This window comes from Kogia breviceps, chromosome 1 (genome assembly GCF_026419965.1).
Source record: "Kogia breviceps isolate mKogBre1 chromosome 1, mKogBre1 haplotype 1, whole genome shotgun sequence".
Classification (NCBI taxonomy): Eukaryota; Metazoa; Chordata; class Mammalia; order Artiodactyla; family Physeteridae; genus Kogia; species Kogia breviceps.
This window is the reverse complement of record NC_081310.1, coordinates 38,134,351-38,158,245: the sequence shown is the minus strand read 5'-3', so window position 1 is coordinate 38,158,245 and position 23,895 is coordinate 38,134,351. Positions and strand designations below refer to the sequence as shown.

General features: G+C 33.0%; 1 protein-coding gene and 1 pseudogene across 7 annotated transcripts in view; one reads left to right on the top strand and one right to left on the bottom strand.

Moving 5' to 3' along the window:
• Positions 1 to 23,895, top strand: part of AKT3 (AKT serine/threonine kinase 3) — a 379,537-nt gene that overhangs the window by 293,328 nt on the left and 62,314 nt on the right. For all 7 annotated transcript variants that reach the window (XM_067030723.1, XM_067030721.1, XM_059079103.2 and 4 more), the window contains 2 exons: positions 2,930 to 3,144; positions 10,028 to 10,115. In XM_067030723.1, coding sequence (XP_066886824.1) covers positions 2,930 to 3,144; positions 10,028 to 10,115 — 303 coding nt within the window. The remainder of the gene's footprint in view (positions 1 to 2,929; positions 3,145 to 10,027; positions 10,116 to 23,895) is intronic.
• Positions 17,379 to 23,895, bottom strand: part of LOC136793110 (zinc finger CCCH domain-containing protein 15 pseudogene) — a 50,044-nt pseudogene continuing 43,527 nt past the window's right edge.

Sequence of the window (23,895 nt, the reverse complement as noted above, 5' to 3'; positions counted from 1 at the left end):
ATCGACCCTCATGATAACCATGAAGTAAATTAGCCATTTTGCTAGGGAAAAATAAATCATCAGAGGTAACCAGAAGGAATTGCAACTCTTAGGTTAAAGAATGTAAATTTTATATATTACTAGGCTGTGGATTTTAATTTCACTCTGGAATTTCCACATTATTTCAAAGTATTGTATTTTGAAATAATTTAGATATAAGGAGAGAGAAAAGCCATTGTATGAAAAGTGGTAACATATTTTTTATTATATAGCCACATGTAGAATATTATAATCTCTTTTATTTTTATTTCTTGTGTATTTCATCTTCCAGCTGTCTTGAGGTAGGAGTTGAACAGAAATCTTTCTTTTTAATTGATAGCAAAGACTCTTAGATGAAGAGGCCTGCCTGAGTTGTTGGGGTATTTTCTCCTCAACATTGCCTAAGTTTTACATGTCAGTAAAATAATACATTACATCAGATTTGTTTAGTACAAAGTAATACAGCAAACAGCTCTAATTGTAGCATTATGTATGTATATTTCAATTAAAGCTCATATGTTCAAAAGCAAAACCACATATCTTGAGAATTAGTGTTTGTTTTACAAAGCTAAATAAAATATATTTTATTTTATCAAGCAGATTTTTTTACAATGCAGTTTTATTTTTCAGTTGCTTATTTCTCTTCAAAAATAAAATCCTTTTTTTATGTACTCGCTTTCCCTTCTGGCTGCAAACCAGGTATTTAAACAAAAATAAAGGATTGCCAGTTTTGCCAGCTGGGGATGAGAACCCGGCTGGTGAAATGTGGGGTCGGGAGGCAGTTAATCCAGCTTTTATGCTTTTTATGGTTTTATAAAAAAAGAGGTTAAAAGCCACATTTGGCTCTTTATTGTATGTACCACTGTTTTGTTGCTGTTGTAGGAATGCAGTAAAAGGTTACTTATATTTAAAAAATTTTGTTATTAGGTAAAATCTTGCATCTATTAGATAAAGGCCTACAAACAGTACATTCTACTAATTGGATGTGGGGGAGATTCAAAAGTCACTGGTATTTAAAAATTATATATACAGCATTTCCTTTAAGTACACAAGTAGAATTCCTTCTACTTCAAGTTGTTTCTTGTTTTCTATATGTTCTCACATTACTCATTTCAAACAAGTAGAAATTTTAAATATTTTTGGCTGAAGATAGAAATTAGAATTTATTGTTTTCTCCAAAAACATCTTGCTTAGTTTGTGATTTACAAAAGGGTTTTGGAAAAATGTAGAAACTGGACTTATGTTTATATATTGCCAATTCAGTTTCTCGTTGTCTTTAGCCACAAAACAATGATACAATTGAATTAATACTAGGGATGTAATGTACAATATGATAAATATGGTTAACATGCTCTATGTTACATATGAAAGTTAAGAGAGTAAACCCTGAGTTCTCATCACAAGGAAAAAAATCTTTTTCTAATTCTTTAATTCTGTTTCTATATGAGATGATAGATGTTCATTAAAGTTATTGTAGTAATCATTTCATGATGTATATAAGTTAAATCATTATGCTGTATGCCTTAAACTTATACAATGCTGTATATTAATTATCAAGCTGTATGTCAATTGTGTCTTGGTAAAACTGGAAGAAAAAAATCTTTTTGTAGCATTTGAAAACACTACTAAATAGATCTTTAGGTAACACAGTTTTTTTCTTAAAACTACATTCTCCACCTTTAAATACCCTGTCTACCAAAGTGCATTTCATAGTATTTACAGTAATCATAGTGTAGCTGTCAAAAATATTATGTGCATTTTACAAAATTATTAGTTAAATTTTAAATAAAAGTCACATAGGCGTAATCTTCAACAACATACTTACTTAACTCAAACTAAGAAAGTTTAGAACATGAGTACTATTTTGTTCTGTATCAAATTCTCTCCAGTGTCATCAATTATAAGATTATTTTGATTGATTAATTTCATGTATATGGTTTTCTTGATCTGTTTATCCCAAAGCTAAGAGGATCAGATAAAGTAAGCTTTAAGATTATTCAAATATAGTATCTTAAAATAAAATATTGAAAGATCCAAATAGATAAAGAAAATTCCGTCAGATGAGGAACATATGCAGTAGAAAGGTAAATCAAATTTTACCTTTCTGGGACAAATGGCACGTCATCATGTTTCAGTTTGAACAGGTTGCTCTAACATAGCCTAACTTATACTTGCATATTGTTTCTTACTAAATTTATTTTACATGTAATGTGTTTTGGGAAATAAATTTAAGGTCATATACCCTACAAATATTGAGTCCATAATTTTTATTGTTTGTGTTTAATAGAAATTGTTGTGAGGTACTTAAACTTTGGATACCAAAGTTTATTACAACCCAAACAGTAAATCTTTATATTCACTCTGTTGCTTAAATATTTCCTGAAAGAGTTTAAACATGTAGGGGCCTCCAAAAGTTTTTATATTTATTTTCATGGTTGTCATGCCCTGGACTCTTCTCTAGTACATTGCATTTGTTTACTCCTCTTTCACTGTTTGATTTGCAGTAGTTGGTTCTTCTCAGTACAAGAATGTGGTAGACACATTATGTTCTCTATAATCGGCACAGTTTAGCTCTAAGTTGTTACTTGAAGTCCATGTTAGTGGAACCAGAATGAAAAATTAAGTAGGCCTAAATGAAAATATGCAAATAGTTTTCATTTGATCCTTAGGGCACTCATATTCATTTACTTAGAATCTGTTGCAATACCTTTTTTGGTACCCAGTCATTTCTGGATATATATTGAACATTTCACATATTTGGTGTGATTTATATCTTTTGTAGGATGCTTCATAATTTAAATGCCAAGATCTCAGAATAGCCTACCTAGGTTACGTAAAAATCTTATGTTTTATAAATAATGCTTTAAAAGCTAACGTGTAAAAATTGATCTTTTACTGGTTTCACTTTTAGGTGTTAGAAGATAATGACTATGGCCGAGCCGTGGATTGGTGGGGCCTTGGGGTTGTCATGTATGAAATGATGTGCGGGAGGTTACCTTTCTACAACCAGGATCATGAGAAACTTTTTGAACTAATTCTAATGGAAGACATTAAATTTCCTCGAACACTCTCTTCAGATGCAAAATCATTGCTTTCAGGGCTCTTGATAAAGGATCCAAATAAACGGTAAGCCGCAAATAACACGCAGTGAGTTACTGATGAATGTGGTTAGGAATTGTGATATGGAAATTAATTCAAATATAACTACCTCCAAGAAGCAATGTATTTGGTGTAGACATCTTCCCACTGAGACACTGACTTATTTTTAACTTCATAATATAGAACATTTAAAAAATTTCCTCAACTCTTTCCTAACTTGGAAATTTTATACAGATTTTACCACGTAAAGATTTTGAGAGTTTTATGAACAAACAGTTTCGTAATTGCCATGGTGTTTGCTATTGTGGGGATAGGAGGATCCCTTTTTTCCTTTCAGTCTCTGGGCTTTATATTTCTGCTGATTTACATTATAAAACAGATAGAACTGTCTCTGTACTCTCCTCCCACATGTATGTATGTTAACATATCTAACTACTTTTTTTGTCTTTTTTTTTTTTAAAGAAGATGTTGGGGGTAGGAGTTTATTAATTAATTAATTTATTTTTGCTGTGTTGGGTCTTCGTTTCTGTGCGATAGCTTTCTCTAGTTGTGGCAAGTGGGGGCCACTCTTCATCGCGGTGCACGGACCTCTCACTATCGCGGCCTCTCTTGTTGCGGAGCACAGACTCCAGACGTGCAGGCTCAGTAGTTGTGGCTCACGGACCTAGTTGCTCCGTGGCATGTGGGATCCTCCCAGACCAGGGCTCGAACCCGTGTCCCCTGCATTAGCAGGCAGATTCTCAACCACTGCGCCACCAGGGAAGCCTTGTTTGTCTTTGAAGATAATTCTTTTTCACGCATGACTGAAAGGACTAATGGCAAAAATGTCTTTGCATACTTTATATTTCTATTTTTGTAGCTATAGCTATGACCTGAAGAATCCTACAGCTCTTTGCTTAATGAGCTATAGTATTCATTGTTCATGTTTATATATTTATTTACACATACATTTTATAAGTCATACATGAAATGAGTATTAATTTTAAAATGTCCCTTAATATATGTGTTTGTATATACATGTGTATATTCTTTGTTCCAGTAGATATATATGCATATCAGTATGTCTCTGAAAATCTCTTAGACCTTAAGCGTCTTAAGGGTAGGTCATTTCATATATTGTTTAATCTTTTGTAACACCTCACATAATTTTTGTTAATGTTCTGTTTATGGTTGATGCTCAGTATGTATTTGTTGACAGACAATTAATGAGTGAAGGAATAAATGAATTTTAAATTGTGGGCTTTGTCTACCTTAGAGATGGTTTCCATCACATACTTCTAGCTTTTAAATTTGTGAGGAACATGATTTTACCTTCAGCAAAAATAAGCAAACATAATAAAAGAGGTACCATCTTTTTGCTTTGTGAAGAACCATTCAAACATGTTTCATAATTCTAGTAACTGAAACCTTACCTTATATTTATAAAGTGATTTTGTGTTCTTTGTCAGGGCATTTGCACATCGCTTGTTTTCCTTGCTTTTTAGTAGCCTGTGGAGTAGGTAGGATAGATGTTATTCTCATTTCCATTTGATTGAGGAGAAAATGAGGCCCAGGGAGGGTTAAGTGATTTATCCTAGTTCTCACAGAAAATTCGTTTAGAACAAGAATAGAAATCAAGTTTATACCTGCCTATTTGATATTTCTCTTGTATCTTCTTTACAGTGCACCATTTTCTTAGTTTAGGTTTTAAAATGTATTCCATTTGATGTGATTGTTTCACAACTATTGTAACAAGTGGTACTTGGCAATAGATAATCTTTATATAGAGGTAGGATTTCAATTTTATCTAGTTGAGTTTTGGATCTAATATTTGCCTTAGATTTCAAGGGCAGTGAATTTTTAACCCATCTTTTTCTGACTCCTTCTGGTTTTCATGTCTATGTCTCATTCATTTTTTTATTGTCATTTCCCACCCTCCACCCACACCCCACCCCTGGGGATAGCACGTAGTAGGTACTTAATAATTGTTGAATACACGTGAGGTAAATTTCTAGAATGATAGTGGCCTGGTACATAGGACAACTCTTAAAGTTTTGTCTACCCAGAGGTTGATATTGTCTAAAGAGAAGATGTGGTATTTTTAACTATCTATTATTTCCTTTTAAGGTAGACATGTCAAGCCCCTCCACTGCTACATTAAAGTATTGGGAATGCAAGGGTGAATAAAATGGATAATCTCTGCTCTAGTTGTTCATAGAATAATGTGGGGCACAAAACATATTCACAGATGCTCAGGTTAAACTACATACAAATGCTTTTGAAATTATTAGCTGTTAAGGGGATTGGAAAACTTGAGCTGGCTCATGAAGGAGTTGGAATTTGCAGTGGCTTTCATGAAGAGAATTTTACATGTAAATAACAGCTAGAATTGCAAATGAACATGGCATTTGAGAAGTTCAGCAACTGGAGTGTAGAATATGAGTTGGGTAACATTGGCAGATGAAGCCAATATGTTAGATTGTAAGGACCTTATCTTTCTTAGAAAATATTTAATCTTTATTCAGAAGGGGATGTGAAGCCACTGAATTATTAAAAGTAAGGGATGGTGTAATCAGGTCTGTGTTATGAAAAGGTAACTCAGGAAGCTTTGTCATGGATAGATTAAAACAGTGAAGCACCAGGGACAGGTAGGCAGAGAAATTAAGAATACATATGGAATTGTCCAGATTAGAGATGGAGTCCTTCCTAAAGCGGTTGTAAAGAGTGCTAAATAGAACTTTGTGAATGATTAAATAGAAATGGTGAGGAAGGGGAAGGAGTCAGGTTGCCTTTGAGGTTTCCGACTTGGATGACTAGTTTGGAGAATGGAGTTATTATTAACAGAGAAGGAGTACAGGCAAAGGAGGAGGCTTGATGGGGTGGATGTTGATATTAGTTTTGCTATACCGAGTCTGAGGTTTCTATAGAAAACCTAGATATCAATCAGGCAGCTGAAAATAGTACCAGTGCTTAACAGAAACACAATAACTAATTTTCTCTGGGTATATGTCCAGGAGTTGGATTGCTGGGTCATGTGGTAGTTCTATTTTTAGTTTTTGAAGGAACCTCCATACTGTTCTCCATAGTGGCTGTACCAGTTTACATTCCCACCAACAGTGTAGGAGGGTTCCCTTTTCTCCACCTCCTCTCCAGCATTTATTGTTTGTAGATTTTTTGATGATGGCCATTCTGACTGGTGTGAGGTGATACCTCATCGTAGTTTTGATTTGCATTTCTCTAATAATTAGTCATGTTGAGCATCTTTTCATGTGTTTGTTGGCCATTTGTATGTTTTCTTTAGAGAAATGTCTATTTAGGTCTTCCACCCATTTTTTCACTGGGTTGTTTGTTTTTTTGATACTGAGCTGCATGAGCTGTTTGTACATTTTGGAGATTAATCCTTTGTCCGTTGCTTCATTTGAAAATATTTTCTCCCATTCTGAGGGTTGTCTTTTCATTTTGCTTATGGTTTCCTTTGCCGTACAAAAGATTTTAAGTTTCATTAGGTCCCATTTATTTATTTTTGTTTTTATTTTCATTACTCTAGGATGAGTAATGAATGGGTAATGAATGGGTCAGAAAAGAGCTTGCTGCAATTTATGTCAGGGAGTGTTCTGCCTATGTTTTCCTCTAAGAATTTTATACTGTCCATCCTGACATTTAGGCCTTTAATCCATTTTGAGTTTATTTTTGTGTATGGTGTTAGGGAGTGTTCTAATTTCATTCTTTTACATGTAGCTGTCCAGTTTTCCCAGCAAAGATGAACTTATTTGCAAAGCAGAAATAAAGACACAGATTTGGGATCCACAAACTTATGGATACCAGGGGCGGAAGGTTGGGGTGGGATGAATTGGGAGATTGGGATTGACATATATACACTACTGTGTATAAAAGAGATAACTAATGAGAACTTACTGTATAGCACAGGGAACTCTATTCAATGCTTTGTGTGACCTAAATGGGAAGGAGATCTAAAAAAGAGGGGACATATGTGTACGTATAACTGATTCACTTTGCTGTACAGAAGAAACTAACACAACATTGTAAAGTAACTATACTCCAATAAAAATTAATTTAAAAAAAAAAAGAAACACAAAACTGAATATTTGGATTTGGGATCTGTAGATATCTAGGAGGTATCTGGAGCCATGAGAATAGTGAAAAGAGTAGAATATAAAAAGAAGGCGGCCTAGGACAGAGTCTTGGGAAATGTCAAAATTTAAGAGGTAGAAAGAGAAAGAGCCAACAAAGGACCCTTCCAAAAGTCTTTGGAAACGTAATCAAAGATAGCACTATAGTATACCTCTTTATTATTCCTATTCAACTATTTTAAATACTGCCTGAATTTTTCTGATACTTTTTACCGAATTGCTATCAGTTCCATCAAAGAGTCAGTTCTCATCTTGCTTTTATTTCTTATTCTGCATTACTTTATGATTATTCTATTAGTATCTCCTTTAGCCTCCTATGCAAATTTTATAGGAAAAGCATGACCTCATGTTGTATTCAATAACACAAGGAAAATATGAATTAGACGTTGTTTCTAGTTATGAAGAATCCATAGTAGCTGAGGATTTTAGTTTGGCTTTCTGATATGGGAATTTGGTATTCTTAGACAAAAATATCTTAATGTAAATCATATTTTGATATAATTTTGAAGTTTTAAATTGTATATTAGGGAGTCATTGACATTGAAATTCTTGACAGTTTCACACTTTGAAGAAGCTTGTGTTAAAGAATCTCTACCAACTTCTAAAATGGCAGCCTAAGCTTATATTCTTAGTCTTTGTATAGCATTCATGGCCGATACTTTAATTTTATATGTATTTGATAAATATAGATTAAATGCTGGCTATGTCCAAAGCCAAACTATTGCTAGAGAATTGAGGGGTGACATAAAAATGAAAAACTGAAGCTGAATTAAAACCTTTTAATTACAAAAATGATTACGGTTCTCCATTCCGACTCCTACCTCATCCATCATCTCATATATATAATTAAGACTGAAAACAGTATTGAAATAAACAGTAACACAAATGTAAGAAAATACAATGAACTGCTGATTTTTCTTGTGCATACTACTTTAATGCATACTTTGAAATGTTGAATAATTCTTTTCAGAAGCCTGTGTTTTGGTGTTTCTGCTTTTCTGGCTCCCTAAGCACAAGCTTTAAAATGCTTTTTGGATAATCCAGTACTGAACTCTCCCCTCCAAAGAATTTGCATTCTACCAGGAGAGAGACGTATACAACTTGAAATAGAATGAAAAAGAGTGAGGCCAGGGAGTCAAGTGCCGAGTGTTAACTAAATATAGATTTGCCAGTCTGAAAGTTGCAAATATGCACGCAACTATTATGATCTGATCCAATCTAAAAGTTCCATATCAGGAGTGTAGTTTATTCTGTATGAATCTTGAGATAGGAGACCTAGATAGTGGGAACTATAGGATCATCACTACAGATACTCAGATATCAGCTAATTGTTTTGTTTTCCATTCTGACAATGTGTCAGAGGATCCTGGATTCTTCCCAGTCATGTATTTCTTGTACCTAATAATAATCAGAATTCATTTAAATTGTATAATTGTTTGTTTTCTATGACCTATTTGCGTTTTTTCCTACTCAGTGTTGTGTTGAGAGTTGAAATGTACCAGCTTAGAATAGCCAATTGTTAAATTTCAAAAATTTTGTGAGCTGGTTGTTGAATACAGTCATTATTAAAAATTAAATTATATAAACTTACAGTTAAATCAGGAACATTAAAATCGGGTAAAAAATACTCAAAACTCATCACTCTTTAATCATGTTGTTAAATTTTACTCTTATCTATGCTTTTGAGGTTACTTATCTATTTTGCTTATATATTTTGAGGTTAGAAACACTATATAATGTTTTACTTCTGCACATCTTGTATCAGTAAAAATAATATATATAAAATGCATTATATTGTATATGCATAATTTCCCTCAGAGAGCTGATTGTTAAGCATTTACCAGCACATATCATTCCTAACGATGAGTAAAATCAAATAAAACTTGCTGCATCAAATTCAGCTTTAAATAGATTTCCTTTCTTTTCCTCTTTCTTTCCCCGTCCTTTCTTTTTTGCTCTTTTTCCTCTTTCCCTCCCACCTTACTTCCTTCTCTGTTTTTTTCTGTTTCTCTCATCCTTTCTTCATAGTGACTAGTAGGCACTGTATGAAACTGAGAAAGCTAGAAAGCACCTGAATTTCAGATTGTGTCACGTATCAGTTGAATAATGGTACCTTCAAAGATGGGGTGGGAGTATTTTAAAATTTTTAGTTTATATTGAAACTTGCATAGCATATTATATTGCAGTGATATTTCATAGATTAAATTTATCATTTCTGTGAAAATTCATTTGAGATATGAAAATACTCCAGGAGATTCTGTCGTTAGCAATGCTCTCCAAATTGTTTTTTCTAAGTAATTATCTAGTCTTTTCAGAATTTATGTTAACAAGGGTGCATTTTGACTAAAGTCGTTCTAAAATAAATTTGGTTTATAGAATTGACAATAGCTACCACTTATTGTGCTAGGTACTTATGTTATTTCTAACCCTTGCAATAATCCACCAGGCTCGTATTATTAATCCCACTATACAGATGAAAAAACTGAGATTAAGTAACTTTTTTATTGTCATATATCTCATAAATTTCTGAGCCGGTTGCATGTTTCAAGTTTGTCTCCAAAGCCTATGCTCTTTTCAAATACCATACTGTCCTGAGGCTGGTTCTTATTAATAGCATATTAGGAAAATCAGATCTTACAACAAAAGCTTTTTATTTTTATGGCTATTTATCACAAGAACTATTTACACACAGAAAATTACATTTCACAAAAACTTTGTAGTTATGCATTCAGCTTATGTAAACGTTTTATACTCATTTAATTTTATTTCTGTCCTCGCAGCCTTGGTGGAGGACCAGATGATGCAAAAGAAATTATGAGACACAGTTTCTTTTCTGGAGTAAACTGGCAAGATGTGTATGATAAAAAGGTAGGTTATCTTCATGGCATAGTATTTATATATTTTGGTTAAAATGAATTTACAGCAAAAAAATGTTTAAGTGAATAAAAGTTAATGATGTAATTATATTTTTAATTTTTACTCAGTTATTTAATTGAATATAGGACTCCTCAGCACAAAATCTTCTTGATAGTTTTGACTCCCGAAATGCATTTTGAAATTTTATTCAATGTGATCAAACAATTTTTCTTTTTTATAACAATAATTTGTTAGTTTGCCTCTCATCATTTCCTAATTCATAAAAAATGAAGGCACCAATGTTATGTTATTCTTCAGGAAAACTAACTAGCAAAACAATCATAATTTTAATACTTTGTCTCTATGCCTTTCATTTTAAAGTGAACTCTTCATATTTATTTATACAATTTATTTTAAAAGGAGTTTAAAACAATTTAGTTTTAATATTTAACAAAGTAATAAATTTATTTGTCTTCTTTGGAACATCTCTGTTATTTGAAACAGAACTTAAAGACCCAGAGAATGGATGCTACAAATTATATAATTTTATTTTTACTGTTATCTGCTTAGTACTTGTTTTTAATACGCAGTGTTTACTTAAGTTTAGGAACAGGAATTATTGTGTTTGTTCTATCTTTTAAATTTTTAAAATTTTATTTTTGCTACTTCAGATATTGTTAGTACAGACACTGATAGTTATATTTTGATTTTCAAATGCTCATATAAAATTTTTACTATGAAATTTTTATGTAGTTCAGCATTTGCTTAGAATTTTTATCTAGTCATTTTGTGTAGTTAGTCCTTCCATTTCAATTTATCCCAGATTTCCATATTTTTCTCTAAAACATATATCAATCAACATTTATGTAGTATCTACTTTGTGACAAATATTCTTCTCTCTTAACCCCTAAAGATAGAATGATATCATATGAGTTATGAGGAAGTGAGATGAGTACTTCATTTTTGTATTATGTTACAGTAATAGGGAGTGTGGTGATTTTGTAAGCATTTCCTGTAACTAGGTGTTGAAAATAGTTGCACCATGTTATAATACCTCTACTCAAACTTCACTTCAATTAAACTTACATCTCTTCAGCTTGGTGCTTTGTGACCACTTAGAGGGGTGGGATAGGGAGGGTAGGAGGGAGACTCAAGAGAGAGGAGATATGGGGATATATGTGTATGTATAGCTGATTCACTTTGTTATAAAGCAGAAACTAGCACACCATTGTGAAGCAATTATGCTCCAATAAAGATGTTAAAAAAAAAAAACTTGAGTTTCTACCATGTATAAAGCACTGAGGTAAGTATTGGATCCTTCTCAAACCTTATGAGAAGCTTGTGACCATTCTTAAGTTTCCTCAGTGTTTATTAACTTCATGTAGACAGTTATACATCCACTTTATAACACTGATGATATTCTTTATGAGTTGCATCCATATATAGCCCCTAATGCACTATGTACTGTTTATCATGTCAGTACACTATAAAAGAACCTGAAATTGGGAGACTGGGATTGACATATATACACTAATATGTATAAAATAGATAACTAATAAGAACCTGCTGTATAAAAAAATAAATAAAATTAAATTTAAAAAAAAAGAACCTGAAAAAGAAATCTGAAAATTATCAAGATCTTGGCATGTCTCCTAGAAATAATATATGGTCAGAGGTTTTCTTTGGCAGACAAAGGTATAAGCCACAACTAAATATTCCTTTGATATACCCTGTCTGAGGAGGATTCCACCACAACCAACAACAACAAAATATGACAGAAAGAAAAATTTCTTTGAGACAAATGTGGAGCACCAGTATGGCACTGCTAACCTTAAAGAAGGGGCAAAACGTGGACTTTCTTCAGTCCTATTCAGAGAGTAAGATATGCTACAAAGATTTCGTCATCAGCACGCAGCTTTTCATGTTAAATTGTAGTCTGGCATCACCTAGAGAACACTCTGAGAACCCACCTACCACACAGTGAAGAATCAAGGCTTATCCTGTCACTGTTCCACTGGGCTCAATATGCCCAGAGCGAAGGTACTATTAAGATGTTTACCCAGACAGCTCCCTTGTGGTGAGTGGAATTGGAGAAGCCAGCAAGTAGGTAGGAGAAGGAGCTGCCAAAGCACAGCTTTGGATGATACATGTGAAGAAATTAGTTTAAATTGTTAGTATGTTGATAAAAATAGTTGCTACTTAATTTGAGCAAAGATGTTAACTATCTTGCATAAAGAAGCACAACCACAAAAATCACAAAGTTTCTACACTCATTTACGCCTGCTACAGGTTTACTCTGGGGGTGTGGGTAGTATACTGGATGTCAGATGAGGTACTAATGTTTTCAGCCATCTTCACACACCTGAAGAAGAACAGCGTCATAGCAGCATGCTTAAATTTTGAGACTCCTAAAAAGATGTGAAAATATGATTGGTTTTATTTGGGTTTGTATTGTATCACTAACAAACAAGGAATTAATTATAGGAATGCTAATGCCAGTAGCTATTTTAATGAATTCATTTGTAATTCTAGTGTTTGCAAACATTTTTAGGGGGTCCTATGTCTTTAAAACACGTAACTTATTCATAAAAGGTTAATGCATCTCTAAGATCAGGTACATTTTAATTACAGTTTTACTAATGTGCTTTGGGACATTTACTGTTTTAATAGATTTATTACATGATTATTGTCCATTTTTCTATATATTGTGGCAAACCTAGAGATGAAGGCACATGTAAAGATCCTGGTATCTTTAGGGGAAAGCTAAATCTCTTCCTAGGCAAAGTTAAAAGTGAATTAATCTTAATTACAAGTATCATGATGTACCACTCTATAGAACTTGGTACTGGAAGGTGGAAATACTCATCCTGGATCTGCTTCTTCCCTCTTGTGTGGAAATGGACAAGTTATTTTACTCCCACACAAAATTATGATCTTTGCAGTATCTTCAAGCTTTAGGATTCTCTGGTAGGGTATTTTATAATATGAATTAATCTAGTTAAATTTCTATATAAGATTTATACTCAGTTTGTCAACGTCTACAAAAAAGTCTGCTGGGATTTTCTGTGAGATTATGTTCAATTTATAGAAAAATTTGGGAAGAATTGGCATTTGAACATGCTATACGTCTACATTTATTTAGGTCTTCTTTAATTACTCTCAGGAATGTTTCATAATTTTCAGTGTTTAGTTCTTACCCATATTTTGTTAAATTTATCCATAAGTATTTCATGTCTTCTGATGTGGATGGTATTTTTAAATTTCATTTCCATATTGTTTGCTGCCAGTAGAAATAGGCTTGGATTTTGTATATTGACCTTGTATCCTACAAGCTATTAGTTTTAGTAGCGGTTTTTGTACATGACTTAGGGTTATCTAAATAGATGATCATATCTTCTATAAATAAAAAGTTTTACTTCATTTTCAATCTGCACATATCTTATTTATTTCTTTTGCCTTATTATATTGGCTAGGACCTTTCTACAAAGTGGAATAGAAATAATGAGAGTTGACATCCTGGCTTTGTTTCTAATCTTAGGGAGAAAACATTTTTTACCATTAAATATGACATTAATCACATCTAGCACCTAAATCTTCATTACTAAATGTCATTCTCCAATAAAAAGAACCAAGGTTATTTGGAGAACTAGTTGATCCCACAGCTGGGGTGGAGAAAATGAAAGAAGAGCCCAAGGAATTTTGTGGTACCAGAAAATAAATAAACGAAGGTAGATGGGAAAAGGTGCATGTTTGTAGGACACAGAAAGCTGGAACAATTTCAGTAGCAAAACAAATATTATATATGACCAAATAAACAAGATACATATCCATGGGTCTATACTGCAGAAATTAATGATTGAACAAATAGATAAAATATTGAGAAGAGACATGTCTTCATTATAGGTGAATTCCAGTTAATAAATGTAGAAGGAATCAGGGAAATCGAAAATTACCATTAAAACACCAGAGTAAAAATTGCTGTATGCAAGATTCACCAATGAATGTTAAAATTAGTGGGCAAAAGCTTAAGAAGGAGGATATTTGCATAGTGTCAATGTATCTTTCCCCAAATATTTACAAAGATTAAAAGAGTAATTTTACAGTAAAAAGCCCTGGCAAACACTGTCTTAAACCAAGTGATCAAGATTAATATCACCAGTAATAAGACACTGAAATCATTATAACCCAGGATATGATGCCCTGAGAAGGCTGTATCACTTTTGTACTATTTTTCCTCAAAATGCATAACCTCAGTATAATCATGAGAAAATCTAAGAAACCTTCGGAAGTGTCAACTTCATGAAAGGCAAGGAATGATTGTGGAACTTTCACAGATTGGAAGAGACTAAGGTGGCATGATGACTAAATGCAATGTGGGATTCTAGATTGGATCTTGGAACAGAAAAGGGCCATAAGTGGAAAATCTGGTGAAATCTAAATAAATTTGGTAGTTAATACTTTTGTACCAATTTAATTTCTTAGTTTTGATAACTGTACTATGGCTGTATAGACTATTAGCATCAGGGGAAGGTGTGTAGTATATGGGAACTGTTTGTACTATTTTTCTAAGTCTTTTCTAAGCCTAAAATTATTTCAGTATAACAAGTTATAAAACTTTGATATAAGTGTAGGGTTTTTAATACCGCCTTTATTGGGTTGAGGAAGTTCCTTCTATTCCTAGTATGGTAATAGTTTTTATCATGAATAAGTGTTGAATTTTATAAAAAGTTTTTTTGCAACTATTGTGATGATCATATGGTCTTTCTCCTTTATATTCTGTTAAAATGGTAAATTGTATTGATTGTTTTTCTAATGTTAAATGAACCTTCTATTCCTGGGGAAAAAATCTGCTTACTTATGATATTATCCTTATTATGTATTGCTAGATTTGATACAATGTGTTTTTTAAAGGATTCTTTGCATGCTTAAATCATGCATGATACTGAGGCGTCATCTTCTTTTCTTAGAATGTCTTTGTATGGTTTTCATTTCAGGATCATGTTTACCTTTTTAAAATGAGGTGGGAAGTATGCCCTTCTCTTCAATTGTAATGGAATTGTTTCTGTAGAATTTATATTAAATGTTCCTTAAATCTTTGGTAGAATTTACCAGTAAAGCCCCTTGGGCCTAGAGTTTTCTCATTGTTGGGAGGTTTGTAACTATGAACTTAATTCTTAAATAGTTAAGGGACTATTCTGGTTATTCTTGAATAGTTAAGGGACTATTCTGGTTATCTGTTTTTTCTTGATTGAGTTTTGGTATTTTATGGCTTTCAAGGAATTTGTCATCTAAGTTTGCTAATTTATTGGCTTAAAAATGTTTGCAATATTCTCTTTATATCTTTATAGTGTTTGTTGTATATGTAGTGATGACTTCTTTTATTCCTGATATTGGTATATTGTTTTTCTGTGTTCAGAGTCATTAATTCTCATCTTTATTATTTCTTTATTCTGCTTCTTTTGAGTTGATGTTGCCTTTCTTTATCTATCTTCTTTAGGAGGAAACTAAGGTTATTGGCTTGAGACCTTTCTCTTTTTCTAACATAAGCACTTAATGCTATGTTTCTATCTAAGGACAGTTAGCCATGCTTTGCGAATTTTGATATGTTGTGTTTTCATTTCAAAATATTTTTAGTTCCTCTTGTGATTCCTTCTTAACTCAGGGATTATTCAGGAGAGTGTTGTTCACAATTTCCAAATGTATGGATTTTTCAGACATCTTTCTGTTATTGATTCCTACTTATCTATGGTTGGAAAACATATTTCATATGATATTAATCCTTTAAAATTTATTGAGATTTGTTTTATAGTCGATAAAATGGTTTATCTTGGTGTATGTTTCATACACACTTGAAAAAAATGTGTATTCTACTTATATTGCATAAAATATTCTACCAGTATCCATTTGGTCAAGATGATTGAAAGTGTTGTTTATGTCTCCTATATTATTACTGATTTTATGTCTATTTGTTCTATCAGTTACTGAAAAAGGATCATTGACGTCTTTAGCTATAATTGTGGATTTGCTTGTTTCTCTTTTTAGATCTGCTTCTTGAATTTTGAAGCTTCATTGTTAGTTGTATACACATTCAGGATTGCTGTGTCTTCTTGGTGAATCTACCCCTTTTTCATTATGAAGTGTTCCTTTATATTCGTAGCATTAATCTTTGTTTTGAAATCTACTTTGACATTAATATAAGTACTCCAACTTTCTTTTGAATTTGTATATTTTTCCCATCTTGTTATTTTTAACCTATATCATTATATTTAAGTGTATTTTCTCTTAGACATGATATAGTTGATTCTTGCTTTTCTTTTTGGATTTTAATGTATAAGGATTTTATTTACAACGTTATTAACAATAACAACAAAAAAATTAAACATAGGTTACTGCAGCTGATCCTGTGAGATTTAAGAAATTCCATTTTAAATTGCCATCAAATTGTCCAAAGGTGTACAATACTAAATCTGTGGTTTTCTTTATGAAGTACAGTGCTCATATTTTAGGCAGTCCTTTTTTTTTTTCTAACTAAATTTATTTATTTATTTTTGGCTGCCTTGGGTCTTTGTTGCTGCGCACGGGCTTTCTCTAGTTGTGGTGAGCGGGGTCTACTCTTTGTTGTGGTGCATGGGCTTCTCATTGCAGTGGCTTCTCTTGTTGCCGAGAACGGACTCTAGGTGCACGGGCTTCAGTAGTTGTGGCTCGCGGGCTCTAGAGCGCAGGCTCAGTAGTTGTGGCACATGGCCTTTATTGCTCCGAGGCATGTGGGATCTTCCCAGACCAGGGCTTGAACCCGTGTCCCCTGCATTGGTAGGTGGATTCTTAACCACTGCGCCACCAGGGAAGCCCTAGGGAGTCTTTTAAACATATAAATACAAAAGAAATTAAATCACTCATTAAAAACTGTGTTAAATGAAGGGTATTTTAAATTTACATTTATGTAAATTTATATTTATGTTCTCCTTGTAATAATGCATTATTACATTTCATGTAATAATACATGAAAATCAGGAGCTTGTAGGGCAATTACACTTCCTACCTGAGTGGCAATCAGTCATTTTCAATTTATCACGAACTACTCTGAACTTACTATAAGATGTAGCCAAAGTCAGAATATAGCAGTTAGGGAGAATATTCCTTTTTTGAAGGCAAGTAAGCCCACCAGAATCAGCATGGAAAATAAACATCCTATTGAAGAATTCTAGGTGGAAAAATTAATGTAGTCAATTTCAACCATGCTGAGCTGGCTTAATTTTTTCATTGACTTGTATGATGTCATTTTTCTAAATCAAGTGTGTTTAAGTTCTTTTAGATCATCCACATCTTCCCCCCAAAAGGTTTCATCAATAGGAATAGCATCGATGGCTCCATTTTTCTGTCCCTTCCCTTCATTTTCTTCTTCCAGATCACTTCTTTTGCCATTTTTAGCCCTACCTCTGTAAGCTTTGCTTAATTTGTTTTATCTCTTTCTGAAGTATGTGTACTGAAATCTTTCAAGACTGGCTACAGTAATATTTGTCTCATCTACATTGCTCATTGAATCATCAGCCTCATCTCCATCTGTTCCCTGGTTGTAACAGGTATCGTCTGCTTCCTCCTCATTATCATCAGCTCAGGATGAAATTCAAACATCTCACAACTACTGAAAACTAGTACCTACCCTGTTTTGAAGTCTACTTTCCTTCTTCACATTTCTTGCTTAAGTTTATCAATCTCTTCTTGTTTTTCCCTTGCATATAAGAAACAGTTCTGGAGTTATTTTGGCAGCATTTGGACCTAGGGCAGAACACTTTTTCAATTAGATCTTCTAATGAAGTTCTCTTCTTTCTTTTTACAAAAGATAAAAATATCCAATACAATACAAATCCAGGAGGAAGCGTATCATGATACATGCAAATATCTCCCTCTCCATGGCATATCCAAAGCCAGCCATATTTGTTGTTTTCAATAGCTTCAAAGAAATGTCTGCACACTAACAGTTTTGGAGTTTTTCTTTTCTGCCTCACTGTACTTGTTACTCACTGCTTCTTCCAGTTTTTTTCTCATCCCAATTAAGCATAGTACACTTTTCAACTTCTTCACTGCTTGCATCACATTTTCTTACCACAGTCAAGTCGTGAGAGAACTTATCTCCTTTAGTGCTCTGCCCATGCACGTACCACAGATTTAGGATCTGTACCTTTACTTAGTTTTTGAGCAGCAACTACAGGTTTGAATAGCTCATTTAGCTCTTACAATTCTTACTTCTTGTCATCTTTGTTCAATTTCTCTTTGGCTTCCCTTTATGCTACATGATGTGGATTTTGTTGACCAAATTGAACTTGATGAGTGACAGCCTTGATAAACTTTTGTTGCTTTCCTCCTTCCTTGTTCTTTAGACCAAAAGTTTTGTCTCCAATAATCTTTTTCTACTCCACTATTTTGCTTCCCCCAGCCTGAGCAGATTTCTTGGTTGGGGGGCAGGGAGCATTGTGGAGACAGTTGACACCAGTCAGACTTCAGCACAGTTGGATACCATCAGGGGATCTGGACCTGTGGCAGGAGGAAGAAGATGAACACACAGCCACCTTAGTCACTATACCATACCTTGATTTTTTTCTTATTCATTAGATAATATATGACTTTTAATGGAATGTGCAGCCCTTTTTTATTTAATTTAATTATCGACATAGTTGGGTTGAAAGCTGCCATCTTGCAGTTTGTTTTTTTGTTTATCTGCCTTCTTTTGGATTTATTGAATATTTTTATGATTCTATTTTATCTGAGCTATTGTGTCATTAGCTATACTCCTTTGTTTTCTTCTCTTGAGATTGTTTTAGAGTTTTCCATATATATGCTTAACTTATCACACTGTACCTTCAGTTAATATTATAAACATATCACTTTCAATAGCATATTTGTTTCCCCTTCCATTCTTTATGCTATCATTTTCATATATTTTACTTTCACATGTTATAAACATCACAATACATCATAATTCTATTTAGCTTTAGACAATTATATTTAAATGTGCTGAAAAATGCTTTATATTTACTACTAATAGCACTCTCCATTCCTTTATGTAGATCCATGCTTCCATCTGATACCGTTTTTTGTTTTGTTTTGTTTTTTTCTTCTTCATTGTTTTTCTTTAGCCTTTACTCTAAAGCTCATTTAGCTCCATGTCTAAGACATGATCCCCCTAATTTGGAAATATTCATGGAAAAAGGAATGCATTTGAAGGAAATATAGGCTTGGAATTGATGGGAATGTGACATTTCAGAGGGGACACCAATGTAAGAAGAAATAAAGTCATTATGATTGAAATGCATGAAATAATTCTGAAGCTGGGAAGAACCAGCAATTTATGGTAGATGCAAAAAATAGAGAAGTGAGCCTGTTAATTTGGTATTGTTTCTTGAAAATTTAGCTAATGTTTGATTGATCTACCTACTTACCAGAATTATAAATCCTGAAGTGGGGGAATGACATAAGATGATTGGACCTTTTCAAGTGTGTTGGTATAGACTTTTAGGCAGAAGAGTTTAGGAAAGAGAATATCGTTTAGAGACTGCTGCAATGACACAAGTGTTAAGAGGTAGAGTCCAATGAAACAGAATAAAGGCAATGAGGAAGGAAAAGGAAATGTGAATTCTATAGATATTTTAAAGAAGTAAGAATTAGTAATCTAGTCTGACAATCCTGGGGAAATGGGGGAGGATTATTGCTGGTTTTGGTAATAATTTAATTTTAAATGGAATTATCTTAGGGCTAGAAATACAGCACTAACATTTGGAAATGAGAGCAAGAATCAATAAGGAAATTCAATTAATTTAAAGTTGTGGAAATGGATTTCCTCTATAAAAAGGAGAGTAATGAGAAAATAAATGGGAAAGGGGAGGAGACTTAGGGAGAGAGACACAGGGGGAGGGAAGGTATGAGAACACTGAGAGCTATGATTCAGTATTTAAAAATATCCATGGTCAGGAATGGGAGTTGGTTTGAGGACACATTTTTGTAAGGTGTGTCAAGGTCCTTTGTGAAGTATTATTTTAAAAGTTGCAGTGGCATTTTTCTGACTGAATCATGGCTCTCTATTTTCTGGTTGAAAAACTCAGCATGAGGAGTTTGGTGATTGATGGCAGTCATGCCAATGTTAGTGATTGTTATTGTTTTCATAAGTAAAGCAAGGTTAGACAAGTATAACATGAACACTAACAGAGAAGAGAGAGAAGCTAAAAAGATGCTTCTAGGTAGCTTCATGTTGATATTCTCCTTATCCTACTCAAATGATGGTTCAGTCTAAAACTTCAGGTCAAAGAAAGATGAGCCACAAATATCTACCAAATGTTCTGACAGTTTAACTTTAAAATTACTCTCTTCTGTTGATTGTGAGGCATTGCACTGAGGATATAAAAGAACACAGACAGCTGTCAAAACCAACGTTAGTTGTGATATGAAATGCAAATGGTTTAAGCTGTAAAAGCCCTTAAGTGGGTTAAAAACAAAATATAACTAGATGTTCTGTACAAGAATCTCACCTAAAACAAAATTACACAGAAAAGTGGAAAAAATAAGAGGATGAATGGAGGTTTAACAGTCAAATGTCACAAGAAGTAAACAGAGACAATTATAATTTTGAGCTAAGTAGATTTCAACCATAAATATTAAATGGGAGAAGTCAATTTTGGCATAATGAGCAATAGTATGATCTCCAACATAAAAAGTAAAGTTTTTGCACCAGATAGCATTTATGTGCACAAAACACTATTAGAAATGCCAGAAGGCCTGATAGAAATGAGTTTCTTTCTTAATGTGACAGATGTTCATCAACTTTGTTGATCTTTTGAAAGAGCCAGCTTGTGATTTTGGTGATTTTCTCTATCAGTTTTCAATTTTCAAATTTACAGATTTATGCTCTCATTTTTATTTATTTTCTTCTCCTTATTTCAGATTTTATTTGCTCTTCTATTTCTGCTTTCCTAAACTGGAAGCGTAAATTATTGCTTTTAGATCTTTCTTTTCAAATGTATGATTCAATGCTATATGTTTTCCTATATATACTGTTTTTACTGCATCCCACAAATTTTGATAAGTTGTATTTTCATTTTTATTTGGTTAAAAATGTATTTAAATTTTTCTTAAGACATCTTATTTGACCTATATGTTATTTAGAACTATATTATTTAATCTCTAAGTATTTGGAGTTTTTCCAGATATCTTTAACTTATTGATTGCCAATTTAATTCTATTGTGGTTTGATAGCATACCTTTGTATGATTTCTGTTCTTTTAAATTTTTTAAGGTGTGTTTTATGGCCTAGAATATGGTTTGTCTTGGTGAATGTTCTGTGAGCTTAAGAAGAATTTGTATTGCCACTGTTGTTGGAGAAGGTAGTCTATAAATATCAATTAGATCCAGTTGGCTGATGGTGCTTTTCAGTCCTTACTAATTTTCTGCCTGCTGGATCTGTCAATAATGGATAAAGGGATGTTAAAGTCTCCAGCTGTAATAGTGAATTAACCTATTTCTCCTTGCAGTTCTATCAGTTTTTGTCCATTGTATTTTGAAACTCTGTTGTTACGTGCGTACACATTAAGCATTGTTCTTTTTGGAGAATTAACCCCTTTATCATTATGTAATGTCTCTTTTTATCTGTGATAATTTTCATTACTCTGAAGTCAGCTGTGTCTGAAATTAATATAGCTACTCCAGCTTTCTTTTGATAAGTGATACCATGGTTTCCCTTACTTATTTTTTAACCTGCAATTAATGCAGTCTTAGATCACATTAGTTTGTTTTTTTAATCAAAGTACAGTTGATTTACAATATCCTGTTAGCTTCAGGTGTACAGCCCAGCAATTCATTTATACATATGTATATTTTTTTGTCTTCAGATACTCTTCCCTTATAGGTTATTACAAAGTATTGAGTATAGCTCCCTGTGCTATACAGTAGATTCTTGTTGGTTATCTATTTTATATACAGCAGTGTTAATGCCAACCTCATAATTTATCTCTCCCCCCAACCCCTTTCCCCTTTGGTAACCATAAGTTTGTTTTCTATGTCTGTGAGTGTCTTTCTGTTTGGGAAATATCGGTTTTGGAAATAAGTTCATTTGTAACTTTTTTTTTTTTTAGTTTCCACATATAAGTGATATCATATGATATTTATCTTTCACTGTCTGGCTTGCGTTACTTCACTTAGTATGATAATCTCTAGATCCATCTATGTTGCTGCAAATGGCATTATTTCTTTCTTTTTTATGGTTGAGCAATATTCCATTGTATATGTATACACCACATCTTCTTTATCCATTCATCTGTCAATGGACATTCAGGTTGCTTTCATGTCTTGTCTATTGTGAATAGTGATGCTATGAACCTCATGTATCTTTTTGAATTATGACTTTCTCTGGATATATGCCTGGTAGTGGGATTGCAGGATCATATGGTAGCTCTATTTTTAGTTTTTTAAGAAGTCTCTATACTGTTCTCCATAATGGCTGTACCAATTTACATTCCTGCCAACAGTGAAGAAGGGTTCCTTTTTTTTCCACACCCTCTCCAGCATTTATTATTTGTAGATTTTTTGATGCTGGCCATTTTGAGCAGTGTGAGGTGGTACCTCACTGTAGTTTTGATTTGCATTTCTCTAATGATTAGTGATGTTGAGCATGTTTTCATGTGCCTTTTGGCCATCTGTATGTCTTCTTTGGACAGCTACATATAAAAGAATGAAATTAGAACATTCTCTAACACCATACACAAAAATAACCTCAAAATGGATTAAAGACCTAAATGTAAGACCAGATACTATAAAAATCCTAGAGGAAAACATAGGCAGCACACTGTTTGAGAAATATCTTTTTGGATTCATCTCCTAGAGTAATGGAAAAAATAGTAATAAACAAATGGGACCTAATTAAACTTAAAAGGTTTTGCACAGCAAAGGATACCATACACAAAACGAAAAGGCAACCTGCAAAATGGGAGAAAATATTTGCAAATGATATGACTGGCAAGGGAGTAATCTCCAAAATGTACAAACGGCTCATGTAGTTCAATATCAAAAAAACAAACAACCCAATCAAAAAATGGGCAGAAGATTTAAATAGGTATCCCCACACTTTTAATCTCTTTGTGTCTTTATATTTAAAGTGGATTTCTTGTAGATAACATGTGGTTGGGTCTTGTTTTTTTATCCTCTCTGATGGTCTTTGTCTTATAGTTGTTTTTAGACATTGACATTTAAAGTGACATTGACATAGTTGAATTAACATCTGTTCATTGAATTAATAGTTGAATTTATTTTCTATTCATTATCCCGTTCTTTGTATCTTCTTTTCTTTTCCACTTTTTACTTTTTTTCTGACTTGCCTGGTTTTAAGGGAGCATTTTCTAAGACTGCATTTTTCTTTCTCTCTTAACTTATCATTTACACTTCTTTTAAGTTTTTTTAGTGCTTGAGCTTAGAGTTTGCAGTCTATATTTATAATTAATTCAAGGTCTTTTCCAAATAATACTATAACACTTCATGGATAGTACAAGTTCCTTATAACATTGCTGTCATTAATGTCACTTTTCCATAACCTGAATTATTATTTTGAACAAACTTTTTTTTTTTTTTTTTTTTTTTTTTTTTTTTTTTTTTTTTTTACTGCGTTATGCAGCTGCAGGCTCTTAGTTCCCTGACCAGGGATCGAACGTGTGCTCCCTCCATTGGGAGAATGGAGTCTTAACCAATGGACCACCAGGGAAGTCCCATAGCAAACTATTTTTTTTTTTCTATTGGAGTATGGTTGCTTTACAAT